Genomic DNA, 24,596 nt, shown 5'->3' with positions numbered 1-24,596 from the left:
TTCCTCGTGGAGGACGGGAGGACGGGGACCGTGCCAGGAGAGAGAAAGGAGAGCCGATCACAAGTGCCTGACGATGGCCTGAACACAGAACAAGCCGGACAATTGAGCTTCTTACTGAGAACGTGAGAAAGTGACTCGAGTGAGTGCTGAATAGTAGTCTTCCCCTCTGCTCTTGGTTTGGGGGCCCTTCTGTAAATCGCGAGCGTGGGAACTTCAAAATACCCTCATACTCTCAAGTTCTCCAACTTCCTCCTCGACTCATTCAGCTTCTCTGGTTCGAAGTCTGGTTTCACCAGTTGCACTGTTCACCCGAGACACGGTCTGAGCTTGCCCATCCGGTCGAGGAGAATTCAAAAAAGCCAATGAGGCTGGCTCCGGTCGGGTATGTCTCGGCCACGATGGGGGGGGATCAACAATGGGTCCCAGCTTTGAGGGTATTTGGGACACCGAGTCCGTCCACTTTTGTAAAGGTCAGGTACCAGCTGTCATGCCGGAGTAGACTTCATCTTCATTTGCACCAGTACAAGTGTACAGACTTCAGACTACAGACTACAGACTACAGACTACAGAATTCTATGCATTAGTGCAAGGGCTGCATCTGACCATCCTCATTACCTCACTGGATCGAGAGCTTCGAGTCGCGACTCCGACGACAGGGTCGAAGCTTTGCCGGTCTCCAATACATCATGTATGGCCATGCAGAGCGGCACGATAAACAATGGTCTCCGATTCCGTATACATCACAATCGGACTTGTCTACATGTCAGGTACGCATGTATGAGGTACATGGTGCAGCACTGAGCGTACCTCCACCCTCAATGACCGTGTGGGAGAGCATCCATCGTACACTGGAATAGCGACTAGTGACTACTAACTACTAACTACTACCTACTCACGAGTCCACCGAGTCCGGTCCAACCATGAGTAGACTGTCTCCAAGTGGATCTCGATGGTGGGCGTCATCCGTTTACATTTTGCTTCATTTGGGGATGACGGGTGGACTCGTGCTTCCAGGGGAAACCATCCTTTTCGCCACCGCGACTCCACTCGACGGGCAAGACGACGCATGCTTTCACTAGCGTCAAAGGTTCTTTTGGGTCTCTAAAATTGCGATGCTCAGTCGATGACAGATGGCGTTGACTCGCAGGACCTGGACCAGGGCAGGACTGCAGACCACTGTTTGACTGACGCGACATGTGCGACAGCGCCCGTCGTATCCCGTCGTAATCCGTTGCGGTAAACACTACACGCAGCGGAAGCTCTGGGCCCGTGGGACGAACTCCCAGTGTGCCGGGTGGTGGTCGAAGAAGAGGACTTATGACGAGCGGTTGGCCCGAATAGGACCTGTGGAAGGATCCCCATGCACTCCCTCCGTATGATGTATAGCACTAAACTCCGTGAGCAGGAACACCAGAGCCCGTGAGATCCATCGACAATCCAACGCCGAGTAGAGTAGTCATCTATCGCGGGCTCTGATAGATGGAATGATGAGGGGATGATGCTTACCCCCAGGCCAGGTCCACAGGACGAGTCCATCTTGTTGAGTGTAGGCTTGGAACAACCGTGACGGACTGAGCGATTCATTCGCATAAAATTGGTTGGAGGGGGTCATGTGGCTGGACAGATTGATCTCTCCACATGAAACCCTGGAGCGCGACTGAGATGACATTATTATTGACCAGAAGGGAGCCATGTACATCATCATCTGGAGTTCCGGGTACATCCGCCATCAGAGTCAACGATGCCGATCCCTTCTTGATGGACCGTACAGCCCAGCCTCTATTCGAACAGCACGTTCAAGACACAAAAAGAGATCTAGACGCAGAACCCAAAAAGTGAATGATTCAAGGAAATCCATCAGTCACTTGTCCAAGTCGCCGTAGTGTCTGGGGTGGCTGGGGTCAAGGGGAATCGGACACGAATGAGAAGTGCGATGGTGACCCAGAAAGGCAATTTGTCAACTTGAGTCGATGATGTCGTTGCTCGGCGACGCCTTTTCGAACGAGTGATTCTCAATTTCACTTTCATTTGAACCTGAACCCAGTGGATTAGGACATGGAATGCCTGATGGCCTGAGACTTTGACTTCGAGAATACACTGTATACAGTTACTAACTAACTAGTACAGAATGTACAACACTGAACTGAACACATACCTTAGGCATTCCCGCGAAAATCTACCGGTAATTGAGTATTCTTGACTTTTGAGCATCGAAATGGTGACATCGTATTGTCAGGTAGATCTGGACTTATTCTTAATGATCATGTACATGTGCTACTGACAAAAGTCACACTCAACAGTCAAGGCAATTAATTCATCAACACTCCTCGAGATCGTATTACTTCCACAATCCACTGCTTGGTGGGTGTAACCGTTCATAGTTGTATACTGTATAGTGTGAAGTGTCGTGTACACATCTACACTTTCCACATCTCCGCGATCATAAGCCAAGACTGTTCTGCAAATCAGGCAACCGTGTCGGCTGAAGCCCGTGCGGCTCTTCGATCCCTCCGCCCTCAAGAGAAACCAAAGGTACAAAGCTCAAAAGGTGCAAACGCCGAGTAAACGGTGGACCTGGAGAGACTCTGCCCGCCATCGTTGAGCCCAAATCAAACCAGCTACCCAACGTACTACTACTACACTTGCAGTACCGAGTCTACCGACTACCTCGACTGCCAGTCCATGTCACACCTGCACTGACTGCCACGTACCTGACCACGCGAGTCTTGGCTGCAGTATCAGTTTCAGCAGCACTCTTAATCGTGTCTGTACTTCACTCGTGAGTTTCGTACAGAGTGACTCAATACTGTACGCGCCGCATACTTCCAACCACCTCTGTGGACATCATACACGAATCATCTTGGTCGTCATCGTCCAGCCTCTTCGGAACATTGACAAAAGGAGGACACGCAAGAGCCACAACACAGGCTAACAGCCTCATCGAGTTATTCCTATCATGGTCCTGCCTTCAGTGCTGCGCATTCCGCGGTCGGACGAGCCGCATTCTTTCGTCCTGGTGCATGTCTCCACGACGGGCCACGGCCAGGCCCCTCTAGATTTGACACTCGTCGGAACGGAGGGCGAGAATCCATACGCAGCATCAAGTAAGTGATCCATCCCTAAAAAGAAGAAAGAATATCTTGAGGCGAATTTCCAGTATACAAGTTCAGCCACGGCATTCTTAATCTGATCTCTCTTTCCCTCTCTCTCTCTCTCTCTCTCTCTCTCTCTCTCTCTCTCTCTCTCAACCTATCATAAATCAATTCTAATCCCGTCATCCAGTTCGCGAAAGTCGGGTACAAGCCCTCCGCAGCAAAACCTTTCAAGGCTCCGATGAAGAGTGGACCACGATTGTCGCTCACGTGCTCAAGCAAGAGCTTGACTCTCCCACCAAAGATACAGCCTGGACGACCGGGATAGAAGTCTCGGCTAGTCTCTCCGGCGACACTAGAGGTCAAGACCAAGAGATTGTAATTACGATTCGGAGGAGAGTCCAAGATATCACTGTAAGTCCGAAGCGTTTCGCTATCAGCAACAATACCATGATACCCCATCGTCGACAATGGAGCAATTACCCTCGATCTCCATCCAAGCTCTAACAGAGGCCCTCAACAGCAAAGACTCGGCTCTATAGTCCTCAAACAAGACGATGAGCAAGAAATCGCTCTCTTCGAATGGACCGGTCTGGCCGTCGCCAACGCCGACACGCTTCAATCCGAAGTCACCAGTCTATCGGATCGGTTCCGCAGCGCCCAAGACACCATTGCCCAATTGACCCAGCAATTATCCGATCTCACGCAAGCCAAAGCTCAGCATGAAAATCAACTACTAGCCAACTTTGCCCAGCTTCTGAACGAGAAGAAACTGAAGATTCGGAACCAGCAGCGACTGCTGGCCTGTGCAACGCCGGATCCAAAGAGAGGTACGGGTACATTTTCAGAATTTTTGGAGAGCGTGACGTTTCAAACTAAGCTTTCCAAACGCAAACAGTTGCCGAGATTCAGGCTGCTGCCGTTCACAGTCGAAGCAATGTATCTCGCCAGGCGGGCCGGACCTCAATGAAGAGGCGAGCAGCAGCAGGTGAGAATGAGGACGACTCGGACTCGGACTCGGATTCTGCGTTCGAAAAGATGGATCTCGATCCGACACCTACCGCCAAAGACAAGACAGCCACCTTGGACGATGAAGAAACCGGCGACGAGAACGAACAAGAAGACGAAGATGACAGATCCACTCCACAACCTCTAGAAGAGGAAGAGGAAGAGGAAGAGGAAGAAGAAGGAGAGGAGGAGAACAAGGAAGTAGAAAGTGAAGGGCAACTCGCACCAAAATCACAAACCACCGCAAAACGATCCAAAGACGAAAATACATATACAGATGAAGCCACCACCACCGACGACGACAACGATGAGAACGAGGATAACATCAAAAACCGGCGCAACCCCACGACAAAATCCTCACCGCCATCCAAACAAACTAACCCGAACCTGAAAGCCCCCTCAAAAGAAGCCACGCCTCCACCTCGTCGTAGCCTACCGTTTCTTCGGCGAGCAGCGGGCGCCACGACCCACGTCCCGACACGAGCACAGGAACATGCGCAGGCCCAGGCCCAGGCCCAGGCCCAGGCCCAGGAACAAGAACAAGAACAGCCAAGATCACAAAAAAGCCCGCCAGTGCCAAAGTCGACGGGGACAGCAGACGAGGAGACTGAGGGAGAGACGGATGATGATGAGCTTTGAGGAGTGGGGGTAGGCAGTCCACTTTCATTGTTTCAGTATTAAAACAACGTCCTGATTCATTACTTTGTCGGTCACAGGAACTCAACGGTCCCGTGGGCTTGCTACATCCGACTGGAGGAGAGGATGAGTATGAGTATGAAGTGTGGAGTGTGCACTAGCTTCTACGGAGGGTCGTGTTGCGCGGGTGCATCACGTAGACGCAGACCCGACAAGTTGATATTTGAAACTTATCGATTACGATGGACATGGAAGGTCTTTGAAAATAAGACTATGTAAGCCAACCTAAGGAAACCAGTCACTCCACTCGTTTTCATATACAAGCCGCCTTCCACCCCCAATGTATGTTCGATACCGAGCCTCGTCAAGACATTCGTAACCAAGGTCGCTATCGTATCTTGCTGGGTAGGCACCTGGCTACTCTTTTTGTCAGCGTCGCAATCAATCAACACTACTTGGTCGCCATGGCCGACGAATACATCACCGCTGACTACCTCGCACTACTCCACGAGTCCACGATACTCGAGACGTCTTATCATATCCAATCAGGAACTGAGATTTCATCGACCTTCCAAGCGTTTTTATATACAAGTCAACCCACAACCGCAACCGCAACCGATCGAGAGCCTGCCCGCGAAAAGACGAGAGGGTTTCCAAGACCGGAGACAGGAAGAAGAGACCGAGTGATAGACCACGGGAATTACCAGCGGTGAGCACCTCGCCTCTGGGAGGATGACGGAGCCGAGAGGAGACCTCAAGGTGTTCCGGAAAAAAGATGGGATAATAATGGAAGGAGGACAAGGAGGAGGAGAACGGCACATTGGGTAAGAGGAAAGAGGGGAAGAAAAAAAAAAAAAAGAAGATTTGATGTGATACAAATATTGACAACGCCTTGCAACCATTATTGAAAACAGACAAGATTCGATCGGCAGCTCATGCGAAGAGGAAGGGGAAGAGGAATAAAAGAAGGGGAATTTTAGAAGATCATAGCTGAAAACTTTCTATCCTTCCTTTAACCGTACAGAGCCTGGGGAGACATCTCACCGGCGGCCATGAAGTTGGTTTCGGGGTTACCGGTAGCCTTGGCGGCCGAGCAGCGAGCCATGGTGGGCGAGCTGGATGAAAATCAAGAGGTCAGCGCTTTCACAATCAGGAGGAACAGAATGGAACACCTAGATGCAGGGTCAGAAAATTGGGCGGAAATAAACTCACCTTCGGGAGATGGGATCGGTAAAGTAGAAGTCCTCGATAACCTTCTGGAAGGGAGCTCCAGTGGCCGAAGCACCCTTGTTTTGGTCGGCAAGCTGAACCTTGCTCAGGGTGCTGACGGATGTGGGCTCGACAACGTCGTAATGGCGCATGACAGGGCTGATCTCCTCCATTCGGTCACGGAGAGCCTCAACATCATCATAAGGTAGAGGAACACCGAGGAACTCGCTAGAGGCACGAATGATTTTCCAGTCCTCGCGAGCAGCACCGGGCGTCGACGTAGCAGCGCGGGTGATCTGCACACGACCTTCGGTGTTGAGGTAAGTGACCGACTTCTCAGTGTAGGCCGCACCGGGAAGAACAACATCGGCGAGCTGAGCACCACGGTCACCGTGATGACCCTGATAGACAACAAAGGCATCCTTGGGGATCTCGCTCTGGGCGATCTCGTCGGCACCCAGAAGCCACATCATCTTGGGGGTGGTCTGGGCGACTTCGGGGGAAGGAGCAGTGAATCCGACCTCGTACGCTCCAGCGCGAGAGGCGGCACGCTGGAGAACGTTGTATCCTTGCCATTCGGCGGTGTTGAAGTTCTTGGCGTGCTTCTCGACGAAGCTGCCGACGGTCTCAAAGATAGCCTTGGCGTCAGCGTGCTCGGCAGCGGCGCTGCCGACAATGATCATGGGTCGGCTGGCGTTGGCCAACTTCTTGCCAAATTCGCCAGACAGAGCAGACTTGAGAGCAGACACATCCGCACCCAGATGGTTGTAATCAAAGGTGCTCTCGAATTCCTCGCCGACAAGACCAATCTCCATGTCAGAGCGCAGGTACTGCTTCCGAATACGGGCGTTCAGGACGGCAGCCTCGTGACGGGGGTTGGTCGCGACGAGCAGAATAGCGTCGGCCTCCTCGACACCGTAGATCTTGGAGTTGAACAGGTAGTTGGAGCGAACGTCGATACCGTGGGCGATAGGGGCGCTGCCGCCGGGCTGGTCAAGGGCCAGGTTGTCGGAACCCAGCTTGTTGGCCATGTCCTTCATCGCGACAAGGGTTTCAGTGTCAACGAGGTGACCGGCGACGGCCTTGAACTCGTTGGGCTGCAGCTGCAACTTCTCCTTGGCCTCGGCGATCTCGGCCAGGGCTTGCTCCCAGGTTGCGGGAACAAACTTGCCATCACGACGAATGAGAGGGGTGGTCAGACGCTGAGTCTTCAGACCGTCACAGGCGAAGCGAGACTTGTCATTCAGCCATTCTTCGTTGACATCATCATTGAGACGAGGAATGATGCGCATGACTTCCATACCACGGCTGTCAATTCGGACGTTAGAACCCAGCGCATCGAGGACATCAATAGACTCGGTGTGCTTCAGTTCCCAAGGACGAGCACGGAAAGCATAGGGCTTGGAAGTCAAAGCACCGACGGGACAGAGGTCAATGACGTTTCCAGACAGCTCAGAGTTCAGGTTCTGTTCCAGGTAAGTGCCGATCTGCATGTCGTTACCGCGTCCAGTCGTGCCGAGTTCGGGAGCACCAGCCACATCGTTCATGAAACGCACGCAACGGGTGCAGTGGATGCAGCGGTTCATCGAGGTCTTGACCAGAGGGCCAATGTTCTTGTCCTCCACCGCACGCTTGCCACCCTCCTCATGGAAACGACCACGGTCAGAGCCATAGCGCATTGACTGATCCTGGAGATCACACTCACCACCCTGGTCGCAGACGGGGCAGTCAAGTGGGTGATTGGCCAAAAGGAACTCCATCACACCTTCTCTAGCTTTGTGTACAAGAGGGGAATTCGTCTTCACAACCATGCCGGGTTGGACGGGCCAGGCGCAGGACGCGACGGGCTTGGGGGCGCGCTCGACTTCGACGAGACACATACGACCTATAAAAAAATCACGCGCGTGAGTAATTGTCATGTCGCGGTATTCGTTGCGTTCAATGAGCTGTTCACCAACGTACAGTTTCCTGCAATCAACAATTTTCTTCACGGAGCAGAGTTAGTATACACCGGAACCGGAGGTTTCGACTGAGCACCAATCAAGCACGTACTCGTGATAGCAGTATCTAGACAGAACATGTTAGCGACCACAAGCTGCGCATACCAATAAAGACCTCCATCCAAATGATCTTTCGTACCTGGGAACGGTAGCACCTGCTTTCTCACAGGCCTGGATAAGAGCCGAACCGGCTACCGAGGATGTAAGTTGTTGATCATTGCGTATTGAGCAGACTCATATTACCTTCGACAGACACCTTCTTGCCATCTACACACTTCTATTAGTCTCCAGATCCCATTCAATGAAGAAACAGCTGCAGATCGTGACGAACCAATGGTCAATTCCACCTCGGCCGTGCGAGGGGCTGTTGTCGCAAAGGCACGGGCTCTGGGCACCCGGAGAGACCGGGCGGCCGCACGGAACAGCTGCGGCCGCATTGTGTTGTGAAAAGCGATGTTGAGGAGGGGAAGGATATGGAGGAAAGGGGAGGATCAAAAGAAGTGGTGGAGAGACTGGGGCAAAGATGGGGGTAAGTCAAGCGTTGACGTTGAAGGAGCTTCACGGCCACTGCAGAAGTTCGGAATCTGCTGGGTTACCTAATCCAACTGCTGGGGTGGTGCTGACCGTCCCGGGCTGCTGACTAAGGAACGGTTCTCCCGCGTCGCTGGGAAATCCCAAATGGGCTCGTGGCCATTGGCTCGGTTACGCGGATAAACACTGGTTCCGGAAGAATCCTCCTTAAATAGCCGTCGCGCTGGCCCCGTCATTTTCTGGAAATCATCTCATTTCTGGGCATGATTTATTGTAGGATGCCGGGCTGTCAGTCCCAGTCTCCTCTGCAACATAGTCCTAGAGCAGAATCTGCACCGAACTGGAGCAGTCAAGGGTTGACCTCGTGTCTCTCGATGATGACATGTTCTTTACCGACGGTAGCTACATACTGACCAAAACATAACAATGGAGTTTAGTGAGATCATTGCGGATGGAATTGGAGCTTCATTAGTGAAATACATGAACTTTTTCATTCACTGAATACCTCTAGTCCTCGTAAATGTATCGGCCAATACTCAAAATCGCTGTCGCGTCTCGCTCAAGTCGCAGGCAATGGACGCGTTTTCTGTGAATCCCTGCCTCGTAGTTTGAATTGTCCAATTGACCTGTCACTGTCAATGAATCAATGAACCTGCGGGCGAACGGATATTGGTGTACTAGCATTCGAGCGTCAGTAAGAGAATGCTTTGGGAACAATTTCAATGAACCATGTGTACTTGCTTGTCATAAGGTTGTACATCCTAAAAATACCATTACTGTGGAAAGAGCTCGCAGCAAAATGCTTTGCAGAAATGAGACTGAGGTGATACATTTATGAAAGACCGGCAAGCCTAGTGCAAAACGATCGCTCTTTACGCGGCCGCTGTAGAATCACTAGGTTGCCATGTAGATTCTTGCTTCGTTCCAGGAAGCCAATTGCGGTTCACGCTGGCCCCTCGAGGTCGCATTCGGCCAGGACCATCATCTTGCTTTTTCGAGGCATTCAGTGAGTGAGAAGCATTTCCGCTTGATGCCTCGTAGGCCCTCATGCCGGGAAAAGCATAGCCATTCGAGTCCCACGGCTTGCTCGAGTGCCGCACATTCAAGGGCAAGACGGTATCCTTTGCGTGGAAATGATCAGCATTCGCTCGCTTGTCAGCCACGTCATCATGGCTGTTGCGATCATATAGATAAAGTCCCAAGAAGGTGAGAGCGATGCCAACCGCTTGAATTGGCGTGGTGGAGCTGCCGAACCAGATGATGGCGGCAACAATCACGAACACTCGCTTCACCAACGAGGCAACGGAGTACGAGACGGGCGAGATCATGGACAGCAACACAAAGGCCAATATGTTTTGCGCAAAATGCGAAACGCCATTGAAGACGAACTCCAAAGCCAGTGCGCCGTGATCGAGGGATCCTTGTTTCCCTGAAAGTGAGATGACACCGTCATGAACAAAGTCAGAGATGAGGGGATATCCCTCACTGACGAACCAAATAGGCAAAGTGAGGAAGAACGCCAGACCGGAGCAATAGCAGAGGAGGTTTAACTTGTCCAATTTGCGCCGGGCGGGATTGGCGGCCTCCGCGTCCGAACGCTCCGCCTCATTGAAGAGCTTCTTTGAGAAGATGTTCTGAGACACAAAAACCAAGGCCGCGAAGAGTGCGCACAAGATTCCATACAGGTTGGTAGAGATTCCCGTCGAGCACGCAAGCATGACGCCGACTGTGAGGGGCACCAACGAGAGATAAGTGGCCTTGGCATACCGAATGTGGAAGAGGACTCGATATGCGAGAACGGTGAACAATGGAGACAGACCCTTGATGGTATGCACCAAGGAGACAGGGATCTGAGAGGTGGCCATGGAGCTGAGAATATGCCCTGCGAGCTGGAAGACTGCCAGAGGGAGGGCGGTTGAGATCACATCGCGGGAAGGATACCGAATCCCGTTTTTAAGGACGGGGATGCTTCGCCGAAGGCCGGGAATCACACTCGACATCCAAACCAGGAACAGACACCAGAAGGAGACGAACGCGAATTGAATGATTGTCAAGGTAATGGGCATCGGGAGGGCGTTCAGGATTGACTTAGAGGAGGTATTCGTAAGGGCGGAGGTCAGGTACCACACTAGACAGAGACCCTGCATCATGTGCCAAGTGTTAGCGGAAAGAAGCGCAATGCAGGGGCAGGGTACTCGAGATCATATCGTTTCCGTAGAACAGGGAGATCACGGTCAGATTCCGAAAAGTCTGAGTGGACCACGTACAACGAGTCGATATGATACCGGAGCTTTCAAGGCTTCCGCAAGCTCGTGTGCATTGGCGCTCACGCTTCCGTTTCGATTGCGAATTGTTGTGATCGCTTCACTAATACTTTTGCGCGGTCGGTGCTTCGAGTTTCGCATTGCACCCGTGGGATGATCCCGTGCCCAAGAAGCGTTCTTTCGTGGCTCCCATTGATCGCCAAGGGCATATTTGACCGAGGGGCTTCGATGCGGACGGGTGGTCGGAGCCGTGGACCCCACGGCGGCGTCCAGAGAATCTTCGTATGGAGGGAACTTGTCAATGGGACTACTTGTGGACTGAGATGCAGAGTTAATTGTGGGCATCTGCAGTTCGGGGTGTCGCATTGAGGGTCTCCGCCCGTGGCCGGTCATTGTCGCTGTGGCCATTGTCGTCGCAGCTGTGTCGTCGGGACGTTCGCTAGAGAACTGCGTTAACAATGGATCACCCTGTCACGGTGCTTTGGTTCCACCAGAGTCGCTGTCGTTCGATGTCGCAAGGAACTGCAGACTTACCCAAAAGCAAAGCAGAATGCCAGTCAAGGTATCCGCGATTGAGGCAAGAGGGGGGGCGTTGGCATCTCCGAAGAGTGTCTGGCCAGAGTTGCAGGGAAAATGGATTGCAGATGACGAATCCGCGTGGGCGAATGAGCATTGAGAATGGAGCACACTGCAGGTCCTCAGGTACCTCGAAACGGGGGCGGAGCCACCAAGCTTATCGCGGGTTTCCCGCCGGAATCGATGTGGGCGCGGTGCAGCCAAGTACCGGGTACTTCTGGTCGCGCATGTACCTCACTAGTACCTTTAACCAGTACTAAGTGTACTAACTACTAGGTAGTACCTAGTACTTACTTTACTACCTACCAAACAGTACCTGTAGGTGTCCGTTGTGCTAGTACTCAAAGAACCTGACAACAGAGGTCGATCATCTTAACAGTAGGATCGAATGACTGTAGCTACAACTACTGAACCACCCTATCGATACTGACTTGCGTTCTCGTAGTGAGGAACAGCACAGAAGTATTAGAGAGTCCATTCTAACAGGACTGTGGTGAGCTAAAATGAATTCATGTATAAGGTACCTCCACCAATGTACATATATCCACAACACGAGGCAAGGAGGCGAACTGAAGATAGTTTAAAAAGAAAGAAGAAAGTCCAGAAATGACCTCGTCATGCGGGGGTTGGCGGAATAACCATCTTCAAGATCATAGTCGCAGCCGAGTTTTCTGAAAATCAAACAGGCAAAGTCGATGGTCCAGATTATCCTGCAGAAATGGTCGTTCTCGATCAACGAACAATACTTGCGCACCGCGGAAGCGGCTGAATCACCCGATTAGGGCACCGTGAGCGCTTGTGAAGGGGTTGAGTGTAAGGTAAGCTTCTTGTATGCACGTAGGCATAGACGACCTCCGTCGAGATTTATACAGTCATTATGCGGACTCACCAACAGACAAGTTTCAGCTTGCATCTGTCTGGAAGGTTGCGTTGCGACACAACAGCAGCAAAAGCTAAATTTCCAACTTTTTTCCTTCAGAGCCACAGTAGAGGCCTTACTCAATGGGGGTTGGGTGATAGCTACTAACAAGCATGTATATGTGAGAGTGGGAAAATCTCTTAGCACAAATTGGAATGGCTATAATAGCTCGTGTCAGCTCATGATCCAACTGGAGACTGTACATAGTTACTAAGCCGCTTGACGATTTCCAGAGGAAGAATGTTCCGCAAGGGTAGCAGCTAGGTATTAGGCTGTACCTCAGTAAGCTCAATGTTTGCATCCTTCATCGGTCGAGCTGGACTTCAAATACATGTTAGTCAACCCGATAATTATCGCTGAGTACTAATCTCTGTACCCAGACAATTCCACTTTCCGATTTTCCAATCCCAAGGGTGATTTGATTTCCGCTCTATTTATGGTGGAAGTAACGAGAGATGTTGGTCGAGTATAGACCTGGCCCACCTGGACATGTGTAGTGTACTATGGAGGAGGTAGGTTTTGTACTGTTATAGTATCGCTTCGCTCCGCAATCATGATCCCAGGTTGTCCGAGAAGTGGGACTAGCCCGGTGCATATTTGAGACATCGATCTCTACCTACCATCCAATTTGAAACTATCTTGCCATCGATGAAAGCCTGAATATTGTGGAACGACAACTGACCAGGACTCTGTCTGCTCAGTATAAATGTATGGCCAAGAAGACTGGTTTTTGCTTTTTAGGAAAGAGGACTCATAGGTAGTACTCCGTGAAGCTGCACTTTTGCAACGTGCATGCTCGGAAGTAAGTCATGACTGAGGTCCGAAGGTGAGTAAAGAGGCCGCAAACGTCGTTTCTCATAAGCCTACTTATAATCGGTGTTAGGACATTCTATCGTTAGTCGTCCTCTAGTCAATGTAGTTTGTCTTTTCATCAGATATATGCTTCGTGAATGTCGCTCTTCAATAGGTACCTTATCTCAGCGTACCAGTCATCCGGACAGGTCAAGAATCAATGCACATGAATCATGGCTTTATACTACTGACTAACCTGAGCTGAATGAATGATTGATTGCTCACAGCTCCCTGCAGTGTGTATCCTGCATTCTCGTAGACTAATCTGGATCGAAGTCACAGAGTACCGAAAATCCACAAGACTGGAGTCGTCGACTGAACCTTGATCCCTTCTGAGATGAAACTGCATAGTTTGGAAGATTGCTCGGCCGTGTATTGCCGAATTGGTATGGAACGTCTCGATCTCGATTTAGACCCTTGGTTGCCTACCGGTGATACATTGGCTTGAATTCAGTCATCGGTGAGACCGACCTTTGGCAGAGCGAATCTTCCACCGATGTGATGCCGAATATCATACAAAAGGCCGTTCTAAGCTACATGAGAAGAAGAGCAGGACGTATCAAACAATGAAAGCTGTGTTTTAGCTTGCAACAAAACAATGTGGAGATCTGCGTGGTTCTTCCTCCTGGCTTGCAGTGATTTGAGCAAAGACCAAGAGAGAATGATAGCTTTTCATTGCTATTATGTCCTGCTGCGCCATTGAGTCACTCATCCGAAATGATGCCCGTAGGTGATACCTTCCGATGCATAGAAAATAGTATCCTGTGTACTGTTTGGTCCAAAACATCAGCAAAGATTGTCTTTTGAGCTCCAGTAGCAAGCATGCGACATCCACGCAAACTTCTTATACAGTAGGCGCCCTGACTCGCGCAAGGTTGCTGCCTTCCAAATTTTGTCATCCCGGCTTGACTCAAGCCGGTAAATCAAAATGCATGGCTGCGTCGAGGTCGTTCTTGCCTCTCTATTTTCCCTTTTGTGGATTTTTGATTTCTCGACTCTTTCCACCTCTGCAACAACACTTCCCCATTTCAACTACCGCACTTCGAATACTTCACTTCCTGACTGACTCCCCTTCCCCATTTTATCCATCTCGTCTCTTCATCTCAAGTGATCTTTTTTTGGTTGTTACCATTCATCATCTCATCGGCTTCCCCTACCGTCTCACCTGACAATCTATCATTGGCTGTCTCCAGCTTTGCAGTGTCCCGGCGTGATGGCTGCTGCCGGTGGACAGCCGATGGTCGCCCGGATGGCCAATGTTCTGCCCCACGATGGAGGTCAGGAAATGTCCCATCTCTCATATGATCTCGATCTCGGTGTAAGTCCTTTGGAGTGATCTTCTAAATTTGTCTACTCGATCTTGAAGTGGCTGACATGACCTCATTCGAAACATGACTTGTAGCATGCAATCGGCCGTCACATTCATTCGGATGCCAGCCAGATGTCAAGCTACACTCTGGGCGTGAGAGTATCTGGCGGAGATGTCAAGTCGCCATCTATTCAGGTGAGTCAGAGTCTGTTATCTAGACATCACTGTTGGTCGGAGACTGACAACTACAGAAGTCAAGTCTAGGACACGTCAACGGAGAATCCAGTCATGGACAAACCTCGAATGGTGATCGGGTCCTGAACAAGATTTCTCCTCATGTCTTCCCTTCACGACATCTAGACTCTGGCCAGCGTGCTCATTCTTCGCAAACCACACAGCCCAATGAAGCTCTATCAGGCTCAAAGCTGAACGAGGCCCTCGATTCTCGCCCCCCGAATGACAGCGCGGCTGAGGTTCTTCGCCTCAAACAAGAATTGCAGGCGGCCAATTCGAAGATCGCTTTGCAGGAACAAGAGCTTGCTCAAACCCGTATCATGAAACACACACTTGATCAAGCTCTTGGTCCTCCATCGGAGGCAGACTTCAGTCCTCGAGATATCAACGAACCGACTTTGACAAGCCAGCAGAGAGCGGCGTTCATGGCCTTCCGCCAAGATCATGCTCCTTGGGCGAGTTCAAACAGTCCACAGGCAGATGCAGCCGATGTCGCTTCTACCGATACCTACAATCGGTTGCGGGCACGGCTACTTCAAGATGATCAGCAAGCTCCTGAAACGAATGAGCTTGGGCGTCCATATGATGGGTCTTTCGCAAATCCAACTGGTATGTACCATTCACCAGAACGCCAGGATGCGAGTCGTTACTGGGCAACTGCATCGATCTATCCTACTGGTGTTCCTGCTCAGAACCACATCGCACCACCTCGCACAACTCCCACTCCTACGAACAGCGGATACGGTCTTTACCCTCGTCAGCACCCGGAGCAACCTTCGACGCTTCCAGCGTTGAATGCTACCCCGACTCAAGTCATAACGCGGGGGTTATACTCTCAATCTCCAAGAATTGCGGCCCATGGCAATCAGACTTTCGGCACTGCTTTCAACGACACCAACTCAAAGCCTGCAACTATTGCAAGACCACCTTCTTCCATGGCGTTCCCACAGTATGGAAGTCATCCTATATCCTCATACCAGACCGCACCTGGCGCAACCACTTTGTGTCCCACCGCTTCAGAGTTTACCGCTACCGGGTCCAACGGCTCTCTTTGGATGAGCTCTTCAGTACGTCTCCTATTGCGCTTTTCCGCCCCCAGTAGTCGTCTTAATTTGGCAGATCGCTAATTGGTGCTCAGGGTCCGGGCATGTCTGCCATACCAACCTATGTCTCGCCTTCAGAACCACCCAACTACAGACGCCTCCTTGACAAAAATATTTCTTGCGACTGGAAATACATCGTGGAGAAAATCATTTGCAACAATGATCAGCAGTCATCTATCTTTTTGCAGCAAAAGCTCAAAGTAGGTACAGCGGAGCAAAAGTTCGAGATCATTCAAGCCATCATCCAACAGGCATACCATTTGATGGTCAATCGATTTGGGAATTTTCTTGTCCAGCGCTGCTTCGAGCACGGAACGCAGGATCAGGTCATTGCCATTGCCAACGCGATTCGAGGGAACACGGTGCGCCTGAGCATGGATCAATTCGGCTGCCATGTCATCCAAAAAGCGTTTGACTCGGTTTCTGAGGAGTTCAAGATCACCATGGTAAACGAACTACTTCGCAGTGTTCAGGAAACGGTTGTTCACCGTTATTCCTGTCATGTGTGGCAAAAGCTCTTTGAACTTCGATGGAGTGAAGAGCCTCCACAGATAATGACGAAGGTGAATGAATCACTGAAAGGTATCTGGCATGAGGTTGCTTTGGGAGAAACAGGAAGTCTTGTGGTGCAGAACATCTTCGAAAACTGTGTCGAGGAAGAAAAGGTATGTTCCTCTATCATTGAGTTAAAGCTTTGCGACGATCCTGCGAATTTACGAGCATAACATTGACTGACATGTATCCAAGCGACCGGCTATTGAGGAGGTGCTCGACAAGATTGATGTTCTGGCTCACGGACAATTTGGGAACTGGTGCATTCAGCACATCTGCGAGCATGGTGCTCCTCACGACAAGAATCGCGCCATCGAGCATGTGATTGCTCACTCTGTCGATTACAGCATGGATCAGTTTGCATCCAAGATCATCGAAAAGTGCCTGAAGATCGGAGGCACTGAGTTCTTGGACCGATACTTAGGTCGCGTCTGTACCGGTCGTGCCGACAGACCGCGAATGCCACTCATTGACAGTGAGTCGAATGCTGATGAGAAAGCTGATTCATATACTGACCTCCTCCATCAGTTGCTGGTGACCAGTACGGAAATTACCTGATCCAGTGGATCCTGACTCACGCTGCCTCCCACCAGCATGAGATCGTCGCGAGTCACATTCGGTAGGTCCCCCAGAACACTTCAAGCTCTCAAGTTACTAACAGTGACTCAAAAGTAAACACATGGTGTCTCTCAGAGGTTCCAAGTTTGGCTCGCGAGTAGCTATGCTCTGTTGCAATCCTTCTCATGCAACCCGACCAGGGCCCGGAACAGGAGTCCAAATTGGTCGCTACGGCCACTTCAATGAGGATCGGTTCGGCTCAGCTGCCCCTAACACTAGTCGTTACCATCGTGGTAATCAGTGGAATCCGAACTATCCTGCCTACCGCTGATATTATTACGCTCGGCGCAGTGCGACAAGGATCCCACGCCACCTCTGGTGAGTGTGAACTTGCGCCCAAGCAATGAAACGGTCTACGAGAAGGAGGGGGAAAAAAGAAAAAGAAAAAAAACCCTCAAAAAAAAGAAAGAAAGAAAAAGGAAAAGACTCTCAAAAGCCATACTATGCGTTTCACCGAAAGCGTCCTGTATCAATACAATTGGATCTCATTCTCAAGCCTGAAGGCGGTTGTTGAAGTGTTCTACTCGGCAAAGGTCATGCGCTTATGATCTCACATGTCGATTCAAGATGTTTGGATCAACAATGCTTTTATTCCTGTTCGACACACACGCGCCTACATGTCGCATTCGTCCCCAACTTTACTTCATATGCGTGCCACTTCTTCGGTGTATGATTCGATCATTTTCTGGTTTGTTCTTCGTTGAGCGTCCGTGAGCGATTCCATCAACTACATCACACCTTTTTATGATGGCTGTATTGCATACACGTCGAGAGTTCATTGCTAAGTTTTGATCAAATGACATTCATATCCATCCATGTCTCTTACATGCTCTATACGGTAGATGATTCAGCGGTGTTGCCAGACACCACCATGTCTGGTGACGATGTCCCGTTCTCATCCTTCTCCCAGGGCTTGCGACGGCGTGGCTTCTCACTCGAGATGTCATGACCTTCCAAGACAGTATCTGGGATCTGTTCAATGCCGGGAATCGGCTGACCAGTTGTGATAAGCTCGACGATCTGAGCAAAAGAGTTTGGATAAGCCGGATCAGGAGCCGATGGACGGGATATTTCACCACTCGTCTCCGCGGATGGCTCATCTGATACTTCTGGCAAAGCGTGCACTGAAGCGGTCTTTGCTGGTCCAGTGTTCAGCCAAGCCTTATACGCAGCGAAATCAATCGCAGGTGTGATGTTCTTCTTTCTGCCCGGATCAATGAGTATTTGTACCGGAGTTTTTTTTTTCATGTTCTCATTTTTTTGCCGCACGAGGATCCCAATATCATACCGTGAAAAAAAGTAGCATTTCGCTTTCATAACAAGATCATCATCGCGTGTGATCTCTTCCTCGGAGGCAGGTGTACCCGGGTGATTCAGGATGATTGCAAGACCATTTGCAAATTCGGAATCAGATGTGAATGAGTATGCTCTGAGGCTCTCAAAGTCGCTGACAGGGCTTGAGTCGGTCATTTGCATTTATTTGAGAACTGAGGCGAGATGTATAGTTGTAGTTTGGTTCAGTGAAGACTGAAGAAGTAGAGGGAGGACGTCAGGTTGATGTATCGATACAATTACATGTGGTCCATCGACGATGCGGAGGCGCGGAGGGCGGAGGTTCACCTGAAGACGTGGGGCGAATTGTGAAGGGTAAAGCTTTGATTTGGTCTTGGTCTGACACTAGCCGAGGCTTTGGGAAGTATACCGCTCCATAGCATAACTGGACATGCGTGCTGCAAATTACAGTCTTAAATGGGCGAGCCTTGACATTGAATGCATTTGCGAGGTCCTATCTTGTTGGCAGAATGTAAGACTCAATCAATTTTTCTGGCGATTATGGTAAAAAGCACTGAGACCCCCTATCCAGGTATTTCCCATTGGTCTCGAGAAATCAAACGCCTTCCCATGCTATGCAATGTTCCTTAAAAAATCCACGCAAGGACGCTAAGCAGCAGTATCCATTCCCTCGGGCGCTGCTTGGATACTGTGACTTTGACAACCGGGGCAGTTGTGCACGACTTCGTGGGCAAACAGATCGCAGTCGATGCAAAAGTGGTTCCGACACGCCTCACACTGATAGCGACTGCTCACGCTCATCCCCTTGACTTGACTTTCCGTCGTCGACCACTGGTCTTCGGGGGGAACCGGGGGAAAGGCAAGACCGCAGGCAAAGCAGGCTTTGCTTGTCGCTCGACGCCACGGTACCTCTACCCAATTCATCAAGGGGAACAGATGATGGTACGAACGTGCCAAGTGGGTGGAGAGGATAAGGGTCAATCCACAAGAAGGACACTCGGCGGGCAGATTACACACTTTACTTCCACAGCGTGAACAAAGGTACCCCCCACGAGAAGGCCGTGAGTGACACGCGCATAACGAAGGGGTAGGCTCCACTGTGCGCGATGGAAACCCCATCATGAGGAGCGAACTTGCTGACTGTTTTTGACTCGCTAGCGGTGTAGTCACGTCCATCAAGAGTTCACGGAAGTGTTGCTCGTTGAGTACAACGCCATATGCTGTCTCGTCACCTGGATTTGTCCGGCTGCACAACTCTTTGCAGATAGCCACTTGCGCTGCGAGACCGACAATGCGCACTCGAACTTTGTCGGTGATAAGCGTATTGATGGTCTGATGGATGTCGCCGGGATCGGAGCTGAGCAAAGAGCCGAAAAGAACGAGGACTTCGCGGGTACCGTGACTGGGCGTGTGGCTAGATGCAGGTACACACGTTAGCTAAGTTCGGCAACGATGTGAGGACAGGTAAGCCCGAGGAAAGAAAAGACGACACGTACAAAAGAGCACCGCGGGCCATTTCAAGGCCATTCTGAAGACTCGGCAATCCTTTCGGATCCTGAGTTTTCAATTCTTGAATCGCTGTCAAATGCTCCGTAGGGTTGCCGCTAATGTCGCTCACCCGGATCGCAAGGCCATCACGAAGGCCTAGAACACCGAGTTGAGAGATGGGGTTTTGCTCGAAGAATTCTCGGACGAATTCCTGGGCGTATCGCAGTGCCAGTAAATATCTCGTGGGTCGAAGATCTTTCTCGGCCATGGATTGTGAGAGATCGAGAATGAGGATTAAATGTCGAATAATACCACGCTGGAGAGGGGTGGTGTCTTTGAGGAGCCTGCTCGTGTCGCGAAAGAATTAGCATTGATGAGCCATAGAGGAAAAAATCGTATCGAAGCTTGCTGATTATGATCATTTCTCACTGACCTCTTGCGCTTGCTGGCCTCCAGCAACCCTTCGACAGTGGAGCTGATCGTTCCATCAGCTCCCTCAACTAGCGTCTCCCAAGTACGAGAGAGCTCCCATTCTGCGGCTCCTCTCTGCTTTCGCTTCCTTGGCTGAGAGGCGTCTGTCCTCGTCACTTGGAGATCATCTTCATCATCTGTGACACCGCCCACGTATTCCTCATCCGAATCAGCCATTGCGATCCGTCTCGCGCGGGCTGAAGCTTTCTGGATCGTAGCTCAAAGAGGAATGCGGTCGAAGAAGACGGCCCCAGAGGCTCGGCACGTAATAGCCGCGCAGGGTCTAAGCTCCGCCGGAGCTCCGTCTGCGAAAGGCACCTTCTCGATTTGCTCGTCTGTACCAGGAATGCACACTACAAACTGGCCGGTTGTGTCGCCTTGAAATCTCAAATTGTGTATTCTGTAACCTTTCCCGACACTAGCCGTCGCTAAAAAGTCGCCGATGTGGGGGAGAAGATCCATTGCGGCGTCAAGACACGCTGGCGTTGCCATAATCCGCGGTAGACAAATTGCTCTCCGCCCCTCCTCTGCTTTCCCCTCCTTCCCCTCCTCTTCTTCTCTTCCTTGCAGAATTTCTTCGAGTCCGTTGACACCGAGGAATTTTACCACAATCACATCGTCTACGTCGCCTAGACCACGTACTCGACCTTCGGTCCCCATTCCTGGAGTATCACTAGGCCTCACCCCAATTCGGAATTGCTCTGCTGAGGTTCGCATGATGGCGTCCAACGACAGAGAAACGCTGCCCGACGTGTAAGTTGGTTTGGCTGGCGACGCAGACAACCCGTTGGTTCATTAAGAGTGCAAGGCGCTCAGCCCAGCATGTGAATTGAGCTGATATATACAATTCAGGGCCAAGCCGATCAACTACCATGTGTCTCTCTACGACTTGCAGTTCACGGGCTCATGGGGCTACAAGGGTATCGTGAAGATCGACGCCAAGATCACCCGCGCTACCAAGGAGATTGTCTTGAACACAAAGGAAATCGAAGTGCAAAGTGCCGAGGTCTCTGGCAAGGATGGTGAGTCTTTGACACCCGTCTAGCGGAATCGATTTCGCGAAAGGTGTAGTGGGAAGAAGTAGGGCACTTGCTGACGAGACGCTTGGCCGACGAGAAGGCTCTTCTGTAGGCAAGGCCACCGAAATCACCTATGATCAGAAATCCGAGCGAGTGACTTTGAAGTTTGCCGAGGAACTTTCTCCTTCAGATGTCGTTCTCGATATCAAGTTCACTGGTATCATGAACAACGCCATGTCCGGATTCTACCGATCCAAGTACAAGCCTGTCGGTGAGGCTGGTGCCGATACGCCCAAAGATGGAGACGACTATTACATGCTCAGTACTCAATTCGAGTCGTGTGATGCCCGCCGAGCGTTCCCTTGCTTTGACGAGCCGAATTTGAAGGCCACTTTCGACTTTGAGATCGAGGTTCCCAAGGGCCAGACGGCACTCAGCAACATGCCCATCAAGTCGGAGCGTGAGGGTAGCAATTCTGACCTGAAATATGTCACCTTCGAAAAGACTCCCGTGATGAGTACCTATGTGAGTGATGGTGCTAATCCGAGGAAATCACACGATGTCGCTTAGGAGGCTAATCAATCCGTGTCAATCAAATTATAGCTGCTTGCCTGGGCTGTTGGTGATTTCGAGTACGTTGAGGCCATGACTGAGCGCAAGTACCAGGGCAAGAGCATTCCTGTGCGCGTTTACACTACCCGCGGACTCAAGGACCAGGCTCGCTTTGCCCTTGAATGTGCTCACCGCACCGTTGACTACTTCTCCGAGATCTTCGAGATTGAGTATCCTCTGCCCAAGGCCGACCTTCTGGCTGTGCACGAATTTGTGAGTATTCCGTAAAGTCTTGAAATTTCCAACGGATACAATCATGGTTTACTAATCTCCGACTGACCTAGGCCATGGGAGCTATGGAAAACTGGGGTCTTGTGACTTACCGTACCACTGCTGTTCTGTTCGACGAGGGCAAATCGGACAACCGCTACAAGAACCGCATCGCCTATGTTGTTGCACATGGTATGGACGCACTTGTTGATTCGACTTTCTATCGAATGGGCGATTTTCGAAGTTCCAGAGGGCGTAGCAGCTGACATGAAGATGAACACAGAACTTGCTCATCAGTGGTTCGGTAACCTCGTTACCATGGACTGGTGGAACGAGCTCTGGCTCAACGAAGGTTTCGCAACTTGGGTCGGATGGTTAGCTGTTGACCACTTCTATCCCGGTAAGTACAGCGAGACCTCCACCCGCTCAGAGAGGAAACTGTGAGCAATTGACTGACTTTCCTTGGTTTTCTCAGAATGGAACGTTTGGTCCCAGTTCGTTGTACGTAACCATCGAGGTAATCCTGTTCTCTCTCTTCAGACCATTGTTAACCTTGTCCCAGGCTGAGGGTGTTCAACAAGCTTTCCAACTTGACTCGCTCCGTGCTTCTCACCCGATCGAGGTTCCCGTCCGAAACGCTCTGGAAGTCGACCAAATTTTCGACCACATCAGTTACCTGAAGGGAAGCTCTGTGATTCGCATGCTCAGCGTTCACCTCGGTCAAGAGACCTTCCTTCGTGGAGTGGCTGACTACCTCAAGACTCACGCATACGGTAAGCAGCTTTATGGAGATAGTTTGATAAAGGCACTGTGCTGATTGTCATGACCCTTTCTAGGCAACGCCACAACCATTGACCTGTGGTCTGCTTTGAGCAAGGCATCTGGCCAGGATGTTCACACTTTCATGGTGAGTCTTTATCATGCGCTACATAATCCTTCCTGGGGCTTTCTTATCTGATGTGTTCTTCATTTGCACAGGACCCTTGGATCCGCAAGATTGGATTCCCAGTCGTCACGGTCGCCGAGGAGCCTGGCCAAGTCAGTGTTCGCCAAAGCCGATTCCTCTCCACCGGTGACGCCAAGCCCGAGGAGGATCAGACTACCTGGTGGATTCCTCTAGGTATCAAGTCCGGCGAGAAGCTGGCCAACGTCGACAGCCGCGCTCTGACTCAGAAGTCAGACTCCATTGGAGACATTGGTACAGATGGCTTCTACAAGATCAACAAGGATCTGACCGGTTTCTATCGCACCAACTATCCCCCCGAGCGCCTCCAGAAGCTGGGCCAATCTTTGGACCTTCTGACTACTGAAGACAAGATCGGCCTCTTGGGTGACGCGACTGCACTTGCTGTCTCTGGCGATGGCAATACCCCCGCTTTGCTGGCGCTTCTGGAGGGATTCAAGGGAGAGCAAAACTACCTGTAAGAAATTTCACTGGTGGAATTCGAGCCTTTGAAATCGGTTCGAGCCGTTTGACATGACAATTGCTGACTCTTGTGTATAGTGTATGGTCGCAGGTATCCTCATCCCTCGCGAATCTTCGCTCCGTCTTCTCGCAAAATGAGCAGGTCGCCAAGGGACTCAAGAACTTTACTCGCAACCTGGCTTCCCCCGCAGCCGAGCGTCTGGGCTGGGAGTTCAAAGCCGATGACGATTACTTGGTGATTCAACTTCGCAAGCTGCTCATCTCCATGGCTGGGAACGCTGGCCACGAAAGGTATGTTGCAACCTGGTAGAAGAACTGAAGTTCTCCAAAGGTCTTTCTGAAAGCTGACATCGCGTCTCCCAGTATCGTCTCCGAGGCCAAGCGCCGTTTCGACCTTTGGTCTTCCGGTCAGGATCAGAGCGCCATCCACACTAACCTGCGGTCTGCGATCTTCAGCTTGAACGTTTCCGAGGGTGGTCGCAAGGAGTACGATGCCGTGAAGGACGAGTACCTACGCACCGACTCTGTTGATGGCAAGGAGATTTGCCTGGCCTCTATGGGCCGTACTCAAGATTCGGTCCTGGTCACAGACTACCTGGATTTCGTCTTCTCCGACAAGGTTGCCATTCAGGACATTCACAGTGGTGCTGTGGCTCTGGCGGCCAACTCCAAGATGCGTCACTTGTTGTGGGAGTATCTGAAGGACAATTGGACCTCGGTCTCAGCTCGCCTGGCAGCCAGTAATGTTGTGTTCGAGCGCTTTATCCGTATGGGATTGTCCAAGTTTGCCGATCGTGCTATTGGCGAAGACATTGCTCAATTCTTCAAGGGCAAGGACACCGGCGCTTATGACCGTGCCCTGGTCATTGTTCAGGACCACATTCGGACTAACGTCTCCTACAAGGAGCGCGACGAGGCTCTGGTCTTGGAGTGGCTTAAGGCTCACAACTATGTCTAAGCCTCTGACTTGGGCCGCTATCCAGGGTCGATGTCTACAAGGCAGTGAAATTTCTTCCAGATCTTGATGTCAACAGCTTGACACTAATAAAAATTACACAATACTAGGTTCAGATATACCTACTACCTATAAGTGAACAGCTGCGTAAGGCAGATCAGTCACCTGCTAGAAATAAATCACTTTACTTTTGGACCCGTGACATCTTCAGGCCGAGGG

At 51.0% G+C, this 24,596-nt stretch overlaps 8 protein-coding genes across 8 annotated transcripts; 3 read left to right on the top strand and 5 right to left on the bottom strand.

Annotated features, from left to right (window-relative positions):
• Nucleotides 1-2,956: 2,956 nt before the first annotated feature.
• N7539_000717 (uncharacterized protein) lies at nt 2,957-4,739 on the top strand (the record flags this gene model as incomplete). The annotated part of the gene is made up of 4 exons (XM_056930321.1): nt 2,957-3,104; nt 3,283-3,506; nt 3,616-3,922; nt 3,991-4,739. 4 exons carry the CDS (start codon nt 2,957-2,959, stop codon nt 4,737-4,739), a joined length of 1,428 nt encoding a protein of 475 aa, XP_056794614.1.
• A 1,009-nt stretch (nt 4,740-5,748) lies between these two features.
• Nucleotides 5,749-8,382, bottom strand: N7539_000716 (putative NADH-ubiquinone oxidoreductase, subunit G; the record flags this gene model as incomplete). Its single annotated transcript, XM_056930320.1, has 6 exons — nt 5,749-5,851; nt 5,949-7,913; nt 7,998-8,012; nt 8,085-8,136; nt 8,189-8,212; nt 8,277-8,382. 6 exons carry the CDS (start codon nt 8,380-8,382, stop codon nt 5,749-5,751), a joined length of 2,265 nt encoding a protein of 754 aa, XP_056794613.1.
• A 966-nt stretch (nt 8,383-9,348) lies between these two features.
• Nucleotides 9,349-11,148, bottom strand: N7539_000715 (putative ER to Golgi transport protein (Sly41); the record flags this gene model as incomplete). The annotated part of the gene is made up of 2 exons (XM_056930319.1): nt 9,349-10,617; nt 10,744-11,148. 2 exons carry the CDS (start codon nt 11,146-11,148, stop codon nt 9,349-9,351), a joined length of 1,674 nt encoding a protein of 557 aa, XP_056794612.1.
• Nucleotides 11,149-14,300: 3,152 nt separating this feature from the next.
• On the top strand, nt 14,301-17,174 carry N7539_000714 (Pumilio-family RNA binding repeat-containing protein; the record flags this gene model as incomplete). Its single annotated transcript, XM_056930318.1, has 7 exons — nt 14,301-14,405; nt 14,490-14,591; nt 14,648-15,697; nt 15,769-16,398; nt 16,481-16,760; nt 16,814-16,904; nt 16,958-17,174. The coding sequence occupies 7 exons, from the start codon at nt 14,301-14,303 to the stop codon at nt 17,172-17,174; spliced, it is 2,475 nt and encodes an 824-aa protein (XP_056794611.1).
• Nucleotides 17,175-17,734: 560 nt separating this feature from the next.
• Nucleotides 17,735-18,379, bottom strand: N7539_000713 (DUF5572 domain-containing protein; the record flags this gene model as incomplete). Its single annotated transcript, XM_056930317.1, has 1 exon — nt 17,735-18,379. The coding sequence occupies one exon, from the start codon at nt 18,377-18,379 to the stop codon at nt 17,735-17,737; it is 645 nt and encodes a 214-aa protein (XP_056794610.1).
• A 465-nt stretch (nt 18,380-18,844) lies between these two features.
• Nucleotides 18,845-20,332, bottom strand: N7539_000712 (TFIIH/NER complex subunit SSL1; the record flags this gene model as incomplete). The annotated part of the gene is made up of 3 exons (XM_056930316.1): nt 18,845-19,610; nt 19,693-20,028; nt 20,118-20,332. 3 exons carry the CDS (start codon nt 20,330-20,332, stop codon nt 18,845-18,847), a joined length of 1,317 nt encoding a protein of 438 aa, XP_056794609.1.
• Nucleotides 20,333-20,374: 42 nt separating this feature from the next.
• N7539_000711 (uncharacterized protein) lies at nt 20,375-20,872 on the bottom strand (the record flags this gene model as incomplete). Its single annotated transcript, XM_056930315.1, has 1 exon — nt 20,375-20,872. The coding sequence occupies one exon, from the start codon at nt 20,870-20,872 to the stop codon at nt 20,375-20,377; it is 498 nt and encodes a 165-aa protein (XP_056794608.1).
• Nucleotides 20,871-24,380, top strand: N7539_000710 (M1 family metallopeptidase; the record flags this gene model as incomplete). The annotated part of the gene is made up of 12 exons (XM_056930314.1): nt 20,871-20,908; nt 21,008-21,177; nt 21,227-21,699; nt 21,778-21,999; nt 22,071-22,188; nt 22,247-22,396; nt 22,472-22,497; nt 22,559-22,769; nt 22,833-22,903; nt 22,975-23,417; nt 23,501-23,713; nt 23,786-24,380. The coding sequence occupies 12 exons, from the start codon at nt 20,871-20,873 to the stop codon at nt 24,378-24,380; spliced, it is 2,730 nt and encodes a 909-aa protein (XP_056794607.1).
• Between the last annotated feature and the right edge of the window lie 216 nt (nt 24,381-24,596).

This window comes from Penicillium diatomitis, assembly GCF_028827545.1.
Source record: "Penicillium diatomitis strain IBT 30728 chromosome Unknown utg000001l_segment0_segment0, whole genome shotgun sequence".
Lineage (NCBI taxonomy): Eukaryota > Fungi > Ascomycota > Eurotiomycetes > Eurotiales > Aspergillaceae > Penicillium > Penicillium diatomitis.
The sequence above is the reverse complement of the archived record's forward strand: the minus strand, read 5'-3'. Positions and strand labels throughout refer to the sequence as shown.